This window comes from Microchirus variegatus (genome assembly GCF_963457635.1).
Source record: "Microchirus variegatus genome assembly, chromosome: 13".
Lineage (NCBI taxonomy): Eukaryota > Metazoa > Chordata > Actinopteri > Pleuronectiformes > Soleidae > Microchirus > Microchirus variegatus.
In genome coordinates, this window is record NC_139814.1 from 14,179,178 (window position 1) to 14,197,932 (window position 18,755).

General features: G+C 41.4%; 1 protein-coding gene across 1 annotated transcript; it reads left to right on the top strand.

The window, feature by feature from the left end:
• Nucleotides 1-4,236: 4,236 nt before the first annotated feature.
• Nucleotides 4,237-14,420, top strand: susd5 (sushi domain containing 5; the record flags this gene model as incomplete). Its single annotated transcript, XM_083899503.1, has 6 exons — nucleotides 4,237-4,324; nucleotides 5,980-6,157; nucleotides 10,074-10,183; nucleotides 11,051-11,239; nucleotides 12,586-13,017; nucleotides 13,129-14,420. 6 exons carry the CDS (start codon nucleotides 4,237-4,239, stop codon nucleotides 14,418-14,420), a joined length of 2,289 nt encoding a protein of 762 aa, XP_083755629.1.
• Between the last annotated feature and the right edge of the window lie 4,335 nt (nucleotides 14,421-18,755).

Genomic DNA, 18,755 nt, shown 5'->3' on the forward strand with positions numbered 1-18,755 from the left:
TAATGCTGTCATACAGTTACTGTTCCGGTCAATAAAATGTCATCAAATTATTACATCATACAGTTTCCTGCAGCCTTCATTCATATTTACCCCTCTCTTTATGCAGGAAGGTCCCATTGAGATACAAGATCTCTTCTTCCAGGCAGTCCTGGTCAAGACAGCGGCATCGATAGTGCAAATAGTTAGAGAAACGTGACAATTTCAGATATAAAACTCACAATAGAATATAAAACTTAAAAGGAGGTAATAAAAAAAAAAAAAAAGGAAATTATAATAAAGCAAAGTGCAGAAGTATTACAGGCCATACCAACAATATGCTTTATCTGAAACCCCTCAAAAAGGTTAAGTAAAACAACAAGATGTTTCTTTAATGATGGCCCATAAAACGCCTTTACGCAAGCTTCCTCTGGTGGTACTTGGAGGAAAATCAGAAATACTGTTCTACTGTATATATCAGGGTATGTGGGTATAAATAACAAAAAAATAATGATAAATAAAATAAGAAGAAGAGTCACATATCTCTTGCTCTATCTTAATTGAATTTCATAGATATTGGTAGATAGATGGTAACTAATGGCTCCTGTTTTAACGTGCTTCAATGAATGAATGTCAAACTTGGTCTTTGGGTTGAATTCCTTTTCTTTATTGTTCATTTGTTTCAAGGAGGATAAACTGCTGATGCAATTATCTGTAAAGTTATAAAGACTCCACTCCTTGAGCGCTGTCACCAAAGCAAGTGTAAACAAACACCAGACCTGATAATCAAATATCAATTATCAGATTGGCTCCTACATGTATAGTTTATCACTGGCCAATAAAAACTGCACAAAAACCATCTTTATCTTAAACCTTTCAAAGGTGTAACTGTTTTTCGGGATCCCGTTCCCCCCGTCGTGGTTTAGGTTGCGGTTGCCAAGGAGACACATCTTAGTCCACCCTCTGTCCCTCGGCCTCCGACAGTATGACCAATGATTTCCTCTGAGTCAGTCGCACACCTGCACTACAACTCACTCTGACAGGACATGTCTTGCATGGAGAGTCACTGCTTTCACACATACTCACACCAATCTTGTGGTTGGCGTGCGTGAGCGCACACCATGTGTGTGTGTGTGTTTATCTCCACAGGTTGTCTAATGGGCGTCTACTGATTACACACCTGTGTGATGTGTCCTCCCCTCCCCACCCCGACACCTGCAGCAAACACAATTCTCACCAGCCTCCTCTGAGATGTCGCAGGCGTGAATCACTGTCTCTCTGCTCCTCGCCGTCACTCTCCCTTTTACTAAATGACCTCTGCAACCTCTTCCTCCTCCTCCTCCTCCTCCTCCTCCTCCTCCTTCCAAAATTGCTCTAAAAATGCATGACTCAGGATCTCAGTGCATGTGGAAGAAAAACACAGAGAGAATGAGGGAGAGTGAACTGAGGGAATTGTGTAGAAGAAATGGGAAGGATGTGAAAGAAAGTGAGGACATTGGACAATGCATTCCCTTGCGCCTTAACCTAACCTTAACTATCACAACTAGGTGTTTAACCCTAACCCTTAACCTAACATGAACCCAATTCTGACCTAAAACTAGGTCTTAACTCTCAAAAAGGCCTTTTAAGGGGTGACAGAAGAAGAGGGCCAACCAAAAATGTCATTACTACCTTAGGTTGGTTTGTCTTAAAGAAAGTATACTGAATCTGGGATATGTCCACTGTCTTTAATGTGTGGATTTGATGCATTTTTGGTTTTTTATTTACACTAATAATGCAGTATATTCATTTTTTGAAGGGTATTGTATGGTGGCCCAGAGGTGTCAGGCAAACGCCACAACGTTTGCATTTGTGTTGTGGCTTTTGTGTTTGTGTTGTGGCTTTTGTATTTGTGTTGCGGCTTTTGTGTTTGTGTTGTGGCTTTTGTGTTTGTGTTGTGGCTTTTGTGTTTGTCTTGCGGCTTTTGTGTTTGTGTTGCGGCTTTTGTATTTGTGTTGTGGCTTTTGTATTTGTGTTGTGGCTTTTGTATTTGTGTTGTGGCTTTTGTGTTTGTGTTGTGGCTTTTGTGTTTGTGTTGCGGCTTTTGTGTTTGTGTTGTGGCTTTGTATTTGTGTTGTGGCGTTTGTATTTGGCCTGACACCTCTGGGCCACAGTAGTATTGTACTGAGATCCATGTAATCCAGTATAGACGCATCATGAGCTCATAGAGTTTCCCTCTTGTCCTAGAACTGCTGATGATCAAACCTCAGAGTTTTCCAAATTATTATTTATTTGTTTTATCTTATCACCTTATAATAGAGGTTCAGAGGCTTGTAAAAAAACAAAATAAAACCTTCAGGTTGCTTTGAGATGAGGAAGTGGCCAGATATTTGTTCCAATTATGTTCGTATTAAAAACAAAATCTGACACTTCCTCCGTGCATGTGATGCATATGCAAATGAAAGAGAGAGAGAGAGAGAGAAAGAGAGAGAGAGAGAGATAGAGAGAGAGAGAGATAGAGAGAGAGAGGAATGGTTATTTGTTGTGTAGACATTTATTGCATTTATTAAAAGAAGCATGTGTGCACACAGTGATAACCCAGGTTCTCTTTGCAATATTTGATTATACGGGTTGTAACATTGCTGTGGCTATAGTATGTAGTGTGTAGGTTAAGGATATCTTCACCTGCAGATTCACTGCGACAATGAAAAAAAAAACGCCGCTCAGAGGCCAAGGTCGTCGGTCTTTATCTACCTCACACACACACACAAGTGCACACACACGTTCTTGTACAGGGTAAATGTGCTCATATATGAGGACCAGCATTTCCACTTTATACACCGACACAAAAATACAATTTCTGGACAGTAGGTATCATCCAAAACAGAGATTCAGTAAAAAAAAAAAAAAAAATCTGAAAACAGTTTTTAATCAACAAAGTGAGGACCAGATAATCATTGTGTGTAAACATTGTCTCAAAGTATAATTGGAAGGGTTAGGGTTTATAATCACATAATTTGGAATAATTACAAAATTTTCTCCCAAAGGTAGATGCTAAACACTCCAATCCTAGCTTACTTAGTGATAAACTCAGTTCCAGATAGATAGATAGATAGATAGATGGCAGTTGGTCCACTCAGCCTAGTAAAGCCATCTACACACGCAAGCTTGTTTTTATACCTTAGTGAAGACACATTATTGACATAATGCATAGCTTGACCATAACAATCCCAACTAAGTGCCTAAGCCTAACCCTAACCCTAAAACCAGATCTTAACCCTGAAAAGGCCCTGTAAAGTTGTGGGGCCCAGACAAAATGTCCCCACAAAGATAGGTTTTACCCTTATATATATATAAAAAGATATGCATACAAACACAGACAGATATCCCTTTAATCCTTTAAGGACTGTCACTCTTTCATCCATTCCTTCCTGAACTTAACCATGACCAGTTAATGTAACACACACCCACAACAAACACATACAATTAATGAAGGGTTAAAGGCGCCATAGGTAAAGATGGTTACCACACTCAAATTCAACATAACAAGGTCTTTTAGCTTTCTTTTTCTCTGCCATTGTCGCTCTGACGAAACTGGCAAGCTGAGACTCTACTGACTGATTGGTAGATGGCGGTTGGTGGCACCACATGCCAAAACATGATTTCAAAACATAAACATAATTTGCAGTCTGCAAAAGATTGTTTTTTATGGAAATATTTTGGCTGCACTATTGTTGTTCAATATGGTGAGTTCAGTTTGTTATATGAACATTATTCCTGAGTCTCTGTGACATATTAGGAGGATTTTACGGCCAGTTGCTTTAGATTTATTACATAATGCACCTTTAAAGCTGCTTGTGTCTTGCTCAAGGGCACTTCAGCAGCAGCAGCAGCTTTTCCACTCCCCCTCTCCTCTTCCTCTCTGCAGTCTCCTCTTCTGACCACTTTTACCCACCGAGAAGGATTTTGAGGCCGTGACGTATTTACTGACGGGGACGCGCGAGTTTTCACACCGGTGCACCATCTGCTTGCGAGGGCGACTATTTGTGGAGACAAACGCGCCTCGCTCTCGAGCCGCTCTGACCGTTTTCTTTCCGTTGGTGCCCGCACTTGCCACTGAACCAGCCCGCCTCTCCTTCAGTTCACTCACCGGCAGAGGAGAGCAGGAGTTTTGTTCTCACTTTGCCACTTTCACCCGTGAGACTGTGAATATATTGTGATAAGTTTGATAAGTTTTTGGACTCTTTTTTTTTCACCCTAACATAAAAAGTGAGATTTACGATGCTGGATCGCTGCAACCGAACACTTTCATCACAGCTCTTAAGATGCCTGGCTTGTCTTGTGGTCATCTCTGTTGTTACTGCAGACGGTAAGTCAACATTTGCTTCGTTACACCACAGTTACATGATGGAGGTGGATGAAGCTCGCACCGTTACTCCGAGCGCGCAGCGGTGGAAGCGCGCGCAAATGACCTGCACCTGTCTGCTCTTCTCTCGTGTCTTTATTCTTTATTTCCTCTCTCACACCGAGAAGTTTGCTGCTCTGTTATTCAACATATAATGTAAATATACCGAAACACAGCCGTACGCGTCTGAAAACATCGTGCGTAATGGACACGCGGATGGCGTTAGAGCGCGCAGTGCGCACTCGAGTTCAGCTTGGTTCAGGGTTTTTACGCAGCGTGTTTTTAGCAGCTCCTCTTCGGTGTTTGTCCACGGAACTGCAGCTAATGCTGTGGTGACGGACTGACCGTGAATGTGTGTGGGGGGAAACCGGAGAAAAACCCACGCGCACACCCAGACGTTAATAATTAAGCAGCTGGCGTCAATTAGGCTGATTTTGTCAGGCTAATATGTCTTGATTAATTAATGGTCTTCACCTGCCTGTGTATGTATTTATTTATTACAAAAATGCATCTTAGCACACGTCTTATTTGTTTGTATTATATCATTTTATTCTTACAATTGCTGCAATATATTATTTAATTGTATATATTATTTGTATATTGATTGCTGGATTTTTATTGTTTCAGCACTGTACATCACTTTGTTGAAAAGTGTCCCATATCGTCTCCCATACCGATATCACAATCTCAAGTATCTGCAGATACAGTCATTTTAGATCATTGTGAACTATGAAGCTGAGTCATTCCGACCACATAATTCTCCAACTGTGTAACAAATATTGTTCTCCCTGTCTTATTGTCTTATTTACATTTTTACAGTCAGAATGAATCGTGCGATGTATTGGATTTTTGCACTGTATTTGACATTTTTATCCGTCCATTGTCTGGTGCAGTGATTTTGACTGATACTGAGTATCATATCAGCTCGTCCTTAATCAATAGTAGTTTAAGAAGTAGTAGTAGTAGTTATATTAGTAGTACATACTAGTCAAAAAGTAGGCTACAAATACTCAAAAAGCCATTCCAAAAACCAAGGACACTGAAACACGCATTATGCTCTGACTGGTTATTGATGAACTTTCCATCATCTGTCTTCTTCTTAATGTGGATTTGATCGTAAACCAGAAAACAGAATTAGTAATAAATGACGTGTTCTGAAATAGACATTATTTAAATGATGATGTTAACAAAATAATATTTAATTCATAGTCCTGTTTGAGTGTTACAGGACATCATGAATCACGTCTACATTCCGATCGCTGCTGTGAAAAAGTTAGGACATTGTGATGTGATTAATATGTGCACGTCTACATATTGGGTCTAAAATCGGACTTCACGTCAGAAGATGCAGTTTTCATGATAGTGTGTTGTTCAGACTAATGTTAAAGATGATGGAGCATGACCACACGAGATACCATCTAAATATTCACTTCCATACTCATATGCAAGGATGAGAACTTGTCATTTGAATTGACATTGCAATCAAAAGTCAAGTGAAGCCTTTGAGATTTGCTAATTTTGCTTTAGTCCACAGTCAATATGTCCACCTACGCCTGTCACTCTGTGTCATGAGAAGTTCCAGAGGTTTTCCTCTAACTCCCTGGTGTCTCTCCTCTCAGGTCGGGTGTTCGTGTTGGACTTGAGAAACTCTTCTGGCCCGCAGGCCTTCAGAGATGCTGAGCGGGCATGTGCCTCACAACAAGCTCGCTTGGCATCGGCAGAGGATCTCCGGCACGCCGTGGTGGAGTGCTTCTTCTCTCCGTGCACGCGTGGATGGCTCCACGGAGGCACAGTGGGGTAAGAAAAAAATTATTAAAAAGTATTTATCGCTCATTTATTTTTCTGAAGGAATGTGTAGAGAGGACTCCCGATTTTCTAGAGACGACAAAAGGTCATCACTTGTGCGCCCGGAGGAGGTCGCGGGAATGGATGAAAGAGAAAGGAAGTAAAAGCAGCAGCGGCAGCGGCGGTTAAAGAGAGAGCGGGGAGATGGAAGAAGAGAGTGACACATTTCAAGAGGGAAAGAGAAAACGCAGAGGGGAGAAAGGCTCCTCTGTTCTTTCCTGGAGGAGGAGGGAATTCAGAGCCGGGGTGTCATGTCGACAACTGCCTCCATTTACACCTCTCTTCATCTCCTCAGTAACATGACACACAGCTCTGAGCATCCTAAGACAGAGTCACAAAGAGAGACAGAGATGATCTGGGCCTGAAGAAAGAAGAGGGTTACCAGTAGTTGTTGCAGACGACTGGTCATCCTAGTCTAGATGTAGTGTCAGTTAAACATAATGCAGATACTCAAAAAACTGTTTCCCACATCACTATGCAGTGCACCTCCAGAAGTTTGTGCTTGGTGGAAATGCTGACGCATGCTTCCCCCCCCCCCCCCCTTTTTAATTTTCTGCACACTCCCCTGCATGTTGGACAGTGGACATCAGCTTTCACACCCACTTACGATGTTTCACAGTGTCTCGTCTATCTGTGGCTCTGTCCGCCTCCTCAAAAGCTCGTCCACCTGAACTCACTTCATATCCTTCTTCTGCAGTGTTTGTAAAGATAACGAAGGTTAATGTCAAAAAATGGGTCACGTCGCAGTCTTTTTCTGCATTTCTAAACCAACGTGACATAGAGTCATGACAGCATGATAGAGATTCTTCAGTGAAAAGTGTTGTGTTTTACTGTTACGTTTATCACCAGTGAAAAGATGTGTACTTGGGGTACTTTTATCCATTCATGCCTAACCTTTGAACAGATTAAACCACCGATTGGTCGACTAAATAACTGGACAATGTGCATTATAAACAGACTATGTGCAATACGTAACTATGCAGTCTACAATGCACTATACACTGCAAATTGTAGCTCTCAATGGCACTTTCTATTGTTTACACTTTATTCCTTTACTCCTATTTGCAGCTGTACTTAATACCATGCCATTTCCAAAGTAATATCTAATGGGAATTGGAATTTGTAATGTTGGAAGTCCTTATGTCCAACACACTTCATTTCTCAAGCTAATACTTGGTCTTTACTGTATAAATAAGACAGTTTTACCGCAAAACCACCTCCTTGTTACAAACTGATCACCAAATTTTACTGTGCTGCCTTGTAAAGAGTTGCCAAATACCAAGTGAATGATGGTAGAGTTCCATTCAGCTTGCTCAGTTTTCTGTCTGCATGCACTTTACCGACATGAACAGAGCTCATCATCCATGCTATCAGTGACACCTACAGTTGTGCCTTTCATAAGTCAGTCCATATGCTTCACAATTGCACTGACATCATTTTCAGGTCTCTTTTGTAACAGCACGGCGATGACGCCCAGAGGCCTAACATCTGCATCTGACCTGTCAGTCAAATATCTGCTGCCATAGAAACCAATCACAACAATACCAACTTACTGTATGAACACTCAGGCTTATACAAACACACATATCTTTAGGGTTTTTTCCTGCATGCACACAAGCACACAAGCACACAGATGCCTGCTGGAGATATAGTTTGATGTGAAAAGAATCTTGGGCTCCCTCTGACTGTTTTCTTGGTGATTTCTGGCTTACTCACTCCTTTTTGCTTCTCTCTCTCAAGCTTTTGTCCTTATAAGCTAATGTTGGTCGTCGCACAAGCATTCGGCATGACTCACAGCTGCTCTCTTCTCACAGTCTGCACCGCCGCTCAAATTCTTTCAAATTACTTCGACGCTTTTGATTAACTTAGCAAACTCTGGACCATACCTCTTTCATTTAATGATATATGGTTTATAATATTACCGGTTAAACCTGCGTTATAATTTCTAATAATGTCTTGGAGCTCAGTGACACGTGTGCAGCCTGGAGCTGTTATGGGAACATGATTTGATTGGCCTGGGAAGATGGAATCGGCCTTATCTGCAGCTTTTGGATGATAAACGACGTGACGATGATGCGAACCCAGCGTGACAGCAAACCTCTGCGTTTTTAGCCACTACATCCACTTGCAGGCAGTGTGAACTGACCACATTATCCATTTGGTCTTCATGGCATACTGTATCACCAATGTTGTTCTTTGTTCTATATGAGGTCGGCTGTTTCTTTGGGGGGGTGCATGGGAACATTTATTCCTGAAATGTCATACTGCGATAATATTGTGCCTCGGCCTACGTCTGCTGATACGGCAGCATTTTTGGAGCCACGGCGTCTGTTGTTGGACTCGCTGATGTCACGCAGGAATAATATTTGACAAAGCAACACGTCGGATGGTGACAGAGTGAGCACAACATACTGTGTGTGTGTGTGTGTGTGTCGTCACGTCACCCAAACACATATATAGCACAGAGCTGCAGTTGTACATGAGCTATTCTTTCTCAGTTGTGGATGTACTTTATTAAGGTCCACTCATTTTAGTTGGTTAGTAAGTAAAAGTGGGCCACACAGTCATGTCTGCCTGTTCTCCCTGTGTGTGCGTGGGTTTTCTCCCACAGTCCGAAAAAACATGCAGATTTGGGGATTAGGTAAATTTGACATTTGACCATAGCTGTGAGAGTTAGTGAATGGTTGTTTGTCTCTATGTGACCCTGGGATGGCCTGGAGACCTGGTCAGGGTGTACCTCACCCTTTGCCCTATGTCTGCGATCCTCATGTGGAGGATAAAGCAGTAGAAGATGTATGAAGTATAAAAAAAAAAAACATTTTCTGCAAGAACAAGGCCTCTTTCAACACTATATTCTTGTATAACATGAAATTAGCTTTTTTGGAGTGACGGCATAGTATACTGGAGGAATTTTAATCCAGGGTATGAGCCCATTAACAACTATTTAAACAAAATAATTTCAGATAAGGGATAGCACGGTGGTGCAGTGGTTGGCATTGTTGCGTCACTGGTTCATCTCCCGGTTTGAACGAGGGCTTTTTGTGTGGAGTTTGCTATTTCTTCTGGTTCTCTCTGGGTTCTCCAGCCGTCTCGCGCAGTCCAAACACGTGCAGATTAGGTTAACTGCACACTCTGAATCGATCAAGTGCGAGAGAGTGAATGTTTGTTGGGGCCTGCGATGGATTGACGAAGTGTCCTTTCACTCCGTGTTAGCTGGGATTGGCTCCAGCATCCTTTAACCCCTCGTGTGAAGGACAAGGACGTGGAACATTAATACATTTCAGACATGAAGAGTTTTTGGTGACAGCAACTTATAGAAAAGCATGACAAAGGGATCCATGCAGCCTCGTTATGAAAGGCAACAGACCAAAAATATTCATCATATTCTGAAAAATAACTAAATCTGCAAACAAAAACTGAAATTTCCCACCAAAACATCCATCTATCCATATATATTGTAAAAAAAGAAATAGAAATAAAGTACCTCAAATCTGTAATTAAAAGAATAAAGATTGCTGTAAATGTAGTACTTGCCTTGTACTATATGGTGTAAGAATCCCTGTACATGATGTGTGTACCTAAGGGATTTAATTTGTGTGCGTTACAAGTTAACACGTTGACTTTAATTACGACCGCCCTCAGTGTGACCGTCATTAAAGGGTGCTTTTGTGCTTCACTCCCGGCCGTTTGCTCTCTGTGCGTTTGTGAATGTTAAGTTCCACCACCAAGCTGTGGGTTTAAATGACATAAATGTCGTGTGTGTGTGTGTGTGTGTGTGTGTGTGTGTGTGTGTGTGTGTGTGTGTGTGTGTGTGTGTGTGTGTGTGTGTGTGTGTGTGTGTGTGTGTGTGTGTGTGTGTGTTTTCCAGGACCACGGTGTGTAATCTTGTGGGCAGTGCACTGAAAGCTGTGGACGTGAGAACAGAAAATGTCACAGCGGACACAGCACACCTGGATGCCTTCTGTGTCAAAGATAAAGGTGAGGGAAGACACGTGATGATTTTATCAGATATGCCTTTATTGATATCTCTACAGAACTATATTTTTACACATATACATATATATAGAGAGAGAGAGAGCGAGTGTGAAGTATTGATCTGATGCATTTACGTTTGGATGATATAACTCTATCATGGCAACATACCTGTTTAAAAATGACCAGTAAATACGGTCAATTCTTGTCACTAAAAGTTGGTTTTAATACCGAGACAGCAGCAAAAGAAAACTACATACAGTATTGAAATATACGTACACAATGTGTTTCAGGATCAGTGTGTAAGGAAGAACCTTGGTCTGTGACAAATTATATACATATATAGTCAGTCTGGACTGCATTTGATATGGTTTTATTTACACTAGATAAATCTGACAGGTCATGAGATGATTAATGAGGGAGGATTTTATTTTTTATTTTTTTTAAAGAAAAAGCTGTTAAGTCTTTTCATACAGAATCTGACCATTGTAGCTTTAGGTGTATTTTGTAGACAAGTAAACTTGAAATTTACATGGGTTCAATCACTTGAAATTAAATGTTCATAATTATGTTCATTTGTCAAACAACATGAACAAAGAAATGAGCAAAAAGTAACTGAAAAAAAAAAACCTTAAACTGTGTTCCCTTTGTGTATTTGCCACATTATTCATTTAATCTTAATCTTGACAATGTGTCAAAATGACATCCCAAAGCCACGTTGCTTACAAACAATACTGTAAAACTAGACAACAATATAGAATAGTGGATAGGGATTCATTTTTATTTAACAGTGTCAGATTTCACAGTTACTCCCCACTGTTTATGCTGCTTCTTTTCTTACATGAACTGCATCTCTGTGCTTGTTGTTGACAGGCGTGCCCTGTGGAGACCCGCCGTCTTTCCCTAACGCCCGTCTGCAGGGTCACTCTGGCTTTGAGATGGGTGACGAGCTGCTGTACACGTGCGTGCCAGGTTACGTGATGCCCAGTGGACACAGTGCCTTCAGCCTGCTCTGTGACAGCTGTGGAGAGTGGTATGGACTGGTGCAGATTTGTGTCAAAGGTAAAAAAAAAAAGAAAAAAAAAAAAGTGTTAATTTTAGAGAACAGGGCAGAAGTGGGAAAAGGCAGAGAAAAAAAAAGGTTATGAGTTTGACCCAGACAGGGCACCACACAAAGGTCAGCCTCCTCACTTCCTCGTTTGTTAGCTCCCAGTGTTATGAGCCGCGTTTGATTACTGGCTTTTGGGGAAACAGAGTCTTAACTGTGAGTCGGAAAGAACGTGGCTGCGATGACACCCCAGCGTGACATACCATAGTGTGGACCAGCTCATAGCAGAGGGTCTGACGAGAAATGAGTCTCTCAAGGCAGAATGCCAGGCTACGTCAATGGTTAGCTATACTTCCTCAAATAAAATCAAACACAAATTGATTTTCAGTCTTGTATAAAGTACCTAAAAGGGATACTTGATAAGTATCTTATCAGAAAATGACTTTGGTAGAAGTTGAAGTCAGTTTTATATAATATTACATCAGTAAAACACAAAATGACACAAAAATGAACTTAACCCTGTAAAGCACAAACCATTAAATAATTTACAGAAAATTCTGATTCATGGAAACTGGAGCCTTTATTGGTCCTTTCCATATTTCCATATAGGAGGTCACAATGGTAAATTATTGTTTTTTTTCTTGAACAAAAAATACACAAACAAATCCACCAAAAACAATGCAGCAATGGAACTGGCATGGTGGAAGTGTGGAATAACATTTCAGTTATTTTTACTAATTTTGCGGTTCACAAACTTTTTATTTTGAGTGATGGTCGGCTTGAACACAGTTGCTCAGACAAAGATGCACTCTGCATTTCTCACAGTACACATGTTACAAAGTGACCTACGCGGCGCTTGCATCTCTGTCTGGTTTCCCATAATTTTATACATCAGGTTTTTCAGGGAAAAAATTGACCCACTGCTCATGTGGAGGTGCTCAACAACTCATGTATCACATATGATACGTTTGGCGTTATAGGGTTAAGTTTTAGAAGTACAAGTATTAAAAAAGTGAGGAGTTAGGATTGAGCCATGGTAGCTCAGTGGTTGGACGAGTTGTCTTTCAACTGGAAGGTTGTGGGTTAAATTCCTGGCTCTGCTAGTCTACTGTATATGTGTCCTTGAGCAAGACACGAAAATGGTGACAAGCACATCCCTTATAGCTCATTTTAACTGTAAATATGTAAATATGTGAAAGGTACTAAGCACTCTAAAAACCATGTCATGAGGGCTTCAGATCTGTTAAGGCTAGTTCTGCTGGTCCTAAAATGTTATTATGACTTTTTTCGTTTTTTTGTGTTGTATGATCATGAAGGTTTAGGCACTGTGTAACCAACTTTCCTCTTTGTGTTTCCTCAGATGAGACTGAAACTCACATAGACTATGAGGACAAGTACACAGATTCCTATGAAGAAGAAGAAGAAGACGAACAACAACAACAACAACACCATAGCGAAAGACCAGAGGAGGCTCATGGCGAAGTGTACGAGGAGGTACACGGAGCTGCGTACTCAGACGAGAAGATTAGTCAGGAGCAGCAAGAGACGAGCTATGGTCTCGTGGAATATCAAGACCAGCATGGAGACCGCGTTGTGGAAGAAGAAAAAGACCGGGCTGTTGAAGACTTCGTAGGACATCCAACGTGGGAGCAGGAGAGGAGGCAGGTGGTGAGGATAGAAGGAGCTACAGCCACAGAAGCACCTGTCTCTCATCTCTCCCAGAAACACATGTTCTGGTTCCCCTCTGAGGCCTTTCAGGAGGAGGATGGACAGTCTGTGTCCACAAATACAGGCACCCAATCAGCAGAGAGCAAAGAACAAGAGAGCCAAGAGAGGCCCCACCACCACCATCACCACCACCAGCACCACCATGATGATGTTGATGACCATGACCATGAGACAGAAAGCTACGGTGATCATGAAGCAGATGGCAGAGACGATCATGATGACAGCCAACATTATGATCAAGATGGCCATGACAGTCCCCACGAAGAAGAAGAAGATGATCATGACGATGGTGTAAAGCAGCAAATCCCAGCTCAACATGACGATCTGGATCGATGGGACCACCATGACGACGACGATGATGACCACAACGATCACTATGACATGGGAGAACATGAAGATGATCGCGTTCCCTATGGCAGTCGGGAATATCACGAGCGAGACGATACTTACGATGACCACGAAAGCTACGAGAACCGCGAGGACGAGAGTGACGATCATGATGCTGCTGTACGAGAGCAGCCGGAAGACTCAAGGGAGCATCCAGACCGTGATGATGGTCAGGAGCATTACGATCTGGAGGACAACAAAGACAATCACGACGATCATGTCCATGATGACCATGACAGCGATGAACATCATGACAGCCATGAAGACGATGGTGACAAGCATCCACGTATCATCTTTTCTGTAGCGACAGATGTGCCTCAGAACGTCACCAAGAAAGGAGCGGGAGCAAAGACAACGACGGATGAAACCTGGCTTGATGGCTACCCTGTCATTCCAGCGGGGGCTGAAAAAGAAGAGTCCACGACTGAGAGCGTGAAGCTAGAGCATAGAGAGAGGGGAACACTTGCCAGGACAACAGATAGACCCAATGACGTGGAAATTCGTAGACCTGTCCCTGACACAATCTCACCAGAGGAACACGGATCTCCCACCGTAGAGTCTGGAAAAGCTGGAGGGTTGGAGGTCTGGCCTGACTTCATCCACACTCCTGCCCCATACCCTGACCTTTTAGAGCCCTCAGACTCCACCTCGTACTCTGACACGCTTGACTATGACACACAGCAACCAGCTCCCACTGACTCGTGGCACGGAGACCTTACCGAGCACCCGTTCCTCGAACAAGGCCCAGCTCCTCCAGTGCACGACAACGACATCCTCTCTGGAGTGATGGAGGAGCACAACCTGCCCGGTGAGACCGGCGAGAGGGGGGAGATTGAAGGGGAGATGGGCGAGACGATCTGTATCGGCGACAACTGCCCTCCCCGTCCTCCAAGCTCCTCCCTCCAAGGTCCCACAGTCATTGGCGTAATCGTGGCCGTGTGCGCGCTAGCCGCGGCCGTCATCGTCGGAGTGTGGTGTTACCGACGTCAGCAGCAGAAGAGCTCGATGTACGAGATGAACGGGAAGGGCCAGAGTCACAGCAGACAAGGCCAACAGATAGAGATGCAGCAGAAAGTGTAAGAGCCAGAAAACGAGGAAAGAAGGACACTGACAGAGAGGGCAGAGACGTTCAGGAGGAAGTGGGATGATTCAGATGAAAGCATGGCCCTTCATGTCACCAGGAACTACTGCATAATTGAAGATGTTAGATGGGTATGAACAAAACAAGCCTGCATTTTAAAAAGAGCTAAACATTTCCTCAGTGATACAGAATTCATTCAGAACTGAGTCAACTTTGAGGAGGACCTATTTTCTCCTGCTCATCAAGTCTAAGGAAATTCTCCCACTTTGTCATACTTATTCAAAATATTTGAAGCTCTGGTGTGTGGCGTGGGTGGTTTTGGACTGGACTCAGATCCAGGAACTGGAAAAAAAAAAAAAAAGGAGATTGTAATGAAATGACCAGGTTAGAAAAACCCAAGATGGCCTGCCTGCCTGAATAGAACTGAGACTTTATTCTCTGAAGCTCTTGGATTATTGTCTTTCTTACCTTTGCTGTCATTAATGTTGACTTACATTTACGATGATGTGTGCTGTTCTGGATTTGTGGCTCTAAATGTGTTTGTTTGTTTGTTTGTTTGTTGCATTTATAAAAACTGAATCCATGTCGGTGTCTCGGAAGTTGTTAGAGACACCAACATGTGTCTTTGGACGGTTTGTCCCAAAACGGACACGGTGGCTTTTGTCAGGCTTTTGTCAGACGTGCATGAAAAAAAACAATAAAATAACAATGATGATGATGATGATGATGTATAGTGGTATGAGGAGAAATAAGGCTGGGAAATGGTGAGAGAGAGAGAAGTATGATGAGAGAGACATTCTGTGACTCTCCAGCCTCTGTTGGTTTTGACAGTCAGCTGGTGAGAAATTTAGAGCGGGTGTCCAGACTGCAGACTCATCCCTGTGTGTGTGTGTGTGTGTGTGCGTGTGTGCGTGTGTGTGTGTGTGATCGAGAGAGTATGTGATATGTGTGAGTGCACATTTGTCTCAGGTTTGTGCAATCCGCTCAGCGGTGCGGCCCGAGTTTGAAGGAGCAAGAGTGGATGCTGACGGCATTCAGACCAGAGATCATACATTGTGGTGCTGCCATGGCAACAGACAGAAACAACCCTAATGTTAGAGTTCGGTTAGATTCTGCTGTTTTTGTTTGTTTGTTTTTTGATAAAAACTGGAGAGATTTGGGTTAAAGTCATGGTTCCACAACATTATCATATTATATCAGGTATGAGATCTTAATAGAAGTGGTTTCCATACTAATTTTCTGACTGATTATCTGTTTATGTGTGATTTTTTAGGTATAGTCCTTTCATTTGTTGAGCAAAATGATTACATTTCAGTTAAATCATTATGTGAGTAATTTGATAAATGTGATTGTCCTCTTTTACTGTGGTTCTGTAAGATTCTGTATAGTCCCCGTGTTGTTCCTCAAATGAAAAATGAAGAACCCAAAAAGGTGCAAATGTGTCCACTAGTTCCAAGAAAGTTTGTTATTCTTGTCAATAATTTAAATTGAAGTGCTTTACTTACTATAACTGACAGCACAGGGTGACAGCAGATATTAGTGACCTCGGTCATGAATGATAATTCAATATTTCTATTATGTTTCCAACATGACCACGAAATAAAAGTGTTTGTTGGATTTGGTTCGTTTCATTAACATTTCTGTGTTGTGGTACGTGAAGAAAACAATAATACATTAACACTATTGGTGCGTGAGGGCATATGGAATGTCTGTATTTTTGTGTAAATATGACTTTTTATCGATTAACTTCCTGTACATACTGTAGCGTAACTAAGACGAGCGCGGTTCACGTCAGACACAAGCTCCTCCTCGTCTTTTTAAGGGAGTCGGCTCATTTCCACCACTATGAATCTCACCCACTGCCTGTTGTACATGTACTTCTCCACTCTGCTGTTGAAAAACAAGTACTGTATAGACTTAATAACCGGCTGCTGGGGTAACACTTATAAAGAATAATAAAAAACCAGATACCAGATTGACCGCATGATCTGACGCCTCCAGACAGACATTAATCATTAGAATAGCTTTAATGTTACTAATGTTGCATGAAATCCAATGAAGTAAAACATAAATGTCTCCTTTATTTTCGAGCAGCCTGATGTGTGTCAGACAGACGTGTGTACTGTACAGTTTATGTGTTTTCTTAGTCTCAATAAACTTCTAAACATGTGACTCTGTGGTTTTTCCAACTCTCTTTCTATTTTCGTGTCCAAACATAACCACTCACTAGTGGAGGTTCATTGTTTATTTTTTACGTCGTGTAAGTGTGACCTTGACCTGTGACCTCAATTGACCTTGTTTCCAAACTCCTTTTACCGGCCGTTCTCTTCTGCCTCTCCCAGAGGCGATTCTAGAGTCTGTAGGGGCCCTAAGCAAAAATTCTCAGGGGGCCCTTCCTTCCAACCAATGTTCATCACCATTATGTTACAAATAATCTGACACCAACGAAAAATGTATGAGTTCAAAATATTTTTTTTTTTTCAAAATGAATGAAATAACATGGAAAAACCTTGTAATTAAAAAGTATGTGAAAATATAAATGTAAAGAACATAAATAATCCTCTTCATTTTCCAACTTGCAGAACGATAACTTCACAGAGGTTAAAGTGAGGTGGGGCCCCTTTAGGGGGTTTTCCTACTGAGATGACATTGCAAATCGGATATTGTTTTTTTAAGGGGGACTGGGAGGCGGCCCTCAGCCCTCAGGTTCCGAGTGTCGGAGGCCCCCTATCGACTCGGGGGCCCCAAGCAGTTGCCTGCCCTGCCTGTTCACAAGCTGCGCCTCTGGCCTCTCCGACACAATGTGGTATAAAATAAGAAATGTGTAAAATAAAGCATTCTTATAAAGAGAAGCAATAAAATAAGAACGACAATGCAGAGGAGACAGAGATCCACACGCTGTAACACAGAGACGACGTTCCCCCTGTGGGGTTTTTAACATCACGGTGTGACAAACTGCACTGAGACTCGATGTTCAAACATCATTAAACAACTCAGTGTTTTCTCTGGCCTTGTGTCTCTTCGTCTCTTCTCAGCACAGCGCTGGGGTTTTCGTCTGAAGGTCTCCTTGCAAACATCCTCTGTTCGCTCCTTTAGATCCTTCCCAAAACATGATAAACGCTCCCCGGTTCCACCTTCCATGTTGTCATGTTTTGCAGGTTTCTTTGTGCTCATTGGTTGCTTTTTGTGTGCTGGGTGGCTGTGGTTGGACACAGAAAAGCCAAGAGAGGAAGGAGGCAGTAATAAAACATTACAGGTGTCAACTACGGATTTACAACACCTATAATAGTGAGTCTCAAAGTTTTTATACCAAGTATCACACTGTAAAAAAAACCTCTAATTTTCAAGGCAACTTACTGCAATCAATTTTTGAGTTTACAGCTCAGCAAAATATCTTGAGTTTTTAAAAAGTTCAACTAATATTATTTAGTCAAACTTAAGTTACAGTTTGGCCAACTCAAAATGTTTTAATTTAATTTTTAAATAATCTGAACAAGATTAGTTAGCCAAACTGTTTGAAAACAGAATTTTGAGTTGGCACAACTCTAACTTACAAGTTTGTCTAACAAAATAATATTAGTTGATGGAACTTTTTTTTTTTTTAACTTGAGATGTAAACGGGTAAAAGGGCTGTAAATTCAAAAATTGATTGCAGTAAGTTGCCTTGAAATTTTGAGTTTTCTCAACTTTTTCTTTTTACAGTGCACCTGAGGAAATATGGAGCTTTAAAATACAGTGGTTTAAAAAGACTGTTCACAGGAGGCAGATTTATTCTAAATAAGATAATTAAATTGCTGCAATCAATTTTTGAGTTTACAACCCAACAAAAGATTGCAGAAGTTTTTTTTTAAAGAAGTTTTTTTTTTAAAGTTCCTTCAACTAATATTATTTTGTTGCACAAACTTGTAAGTTAGAGTTGTGCCAACTCAAAATTCAAAAATTAATTTTTTTTATAATTTTTTTTACATTATCTGAACAAGATTAGTTAGGCAAGCTGTTTTTATTTTGAATTGGCACAATTCTAAGTTAGAAGAATTCCTAACAAAATAATATTAGTTGATGGAACTTTAAAAAAAAACCTTGAAATCTTCTGTTGGGGTTAAAAGGGCTGTAAACTGAACAATTGATTGCAGTAAGTTGCCTTGAAATTTTGAGTTTTCTCAATTTTTTCTTTTTACAGTGTGGGAAAATCCAGGGGACGTGACAGTTGCACTTATAAACATGCTACAGTTTCAGTTTATTTTATCTGTAGAAACAGTAGTGACAGTTAAATTCAAATTTTGTGTAACTGGCAATCCAAAAATAAGAAAAGAAGAAAAGAAAACAACAATTAT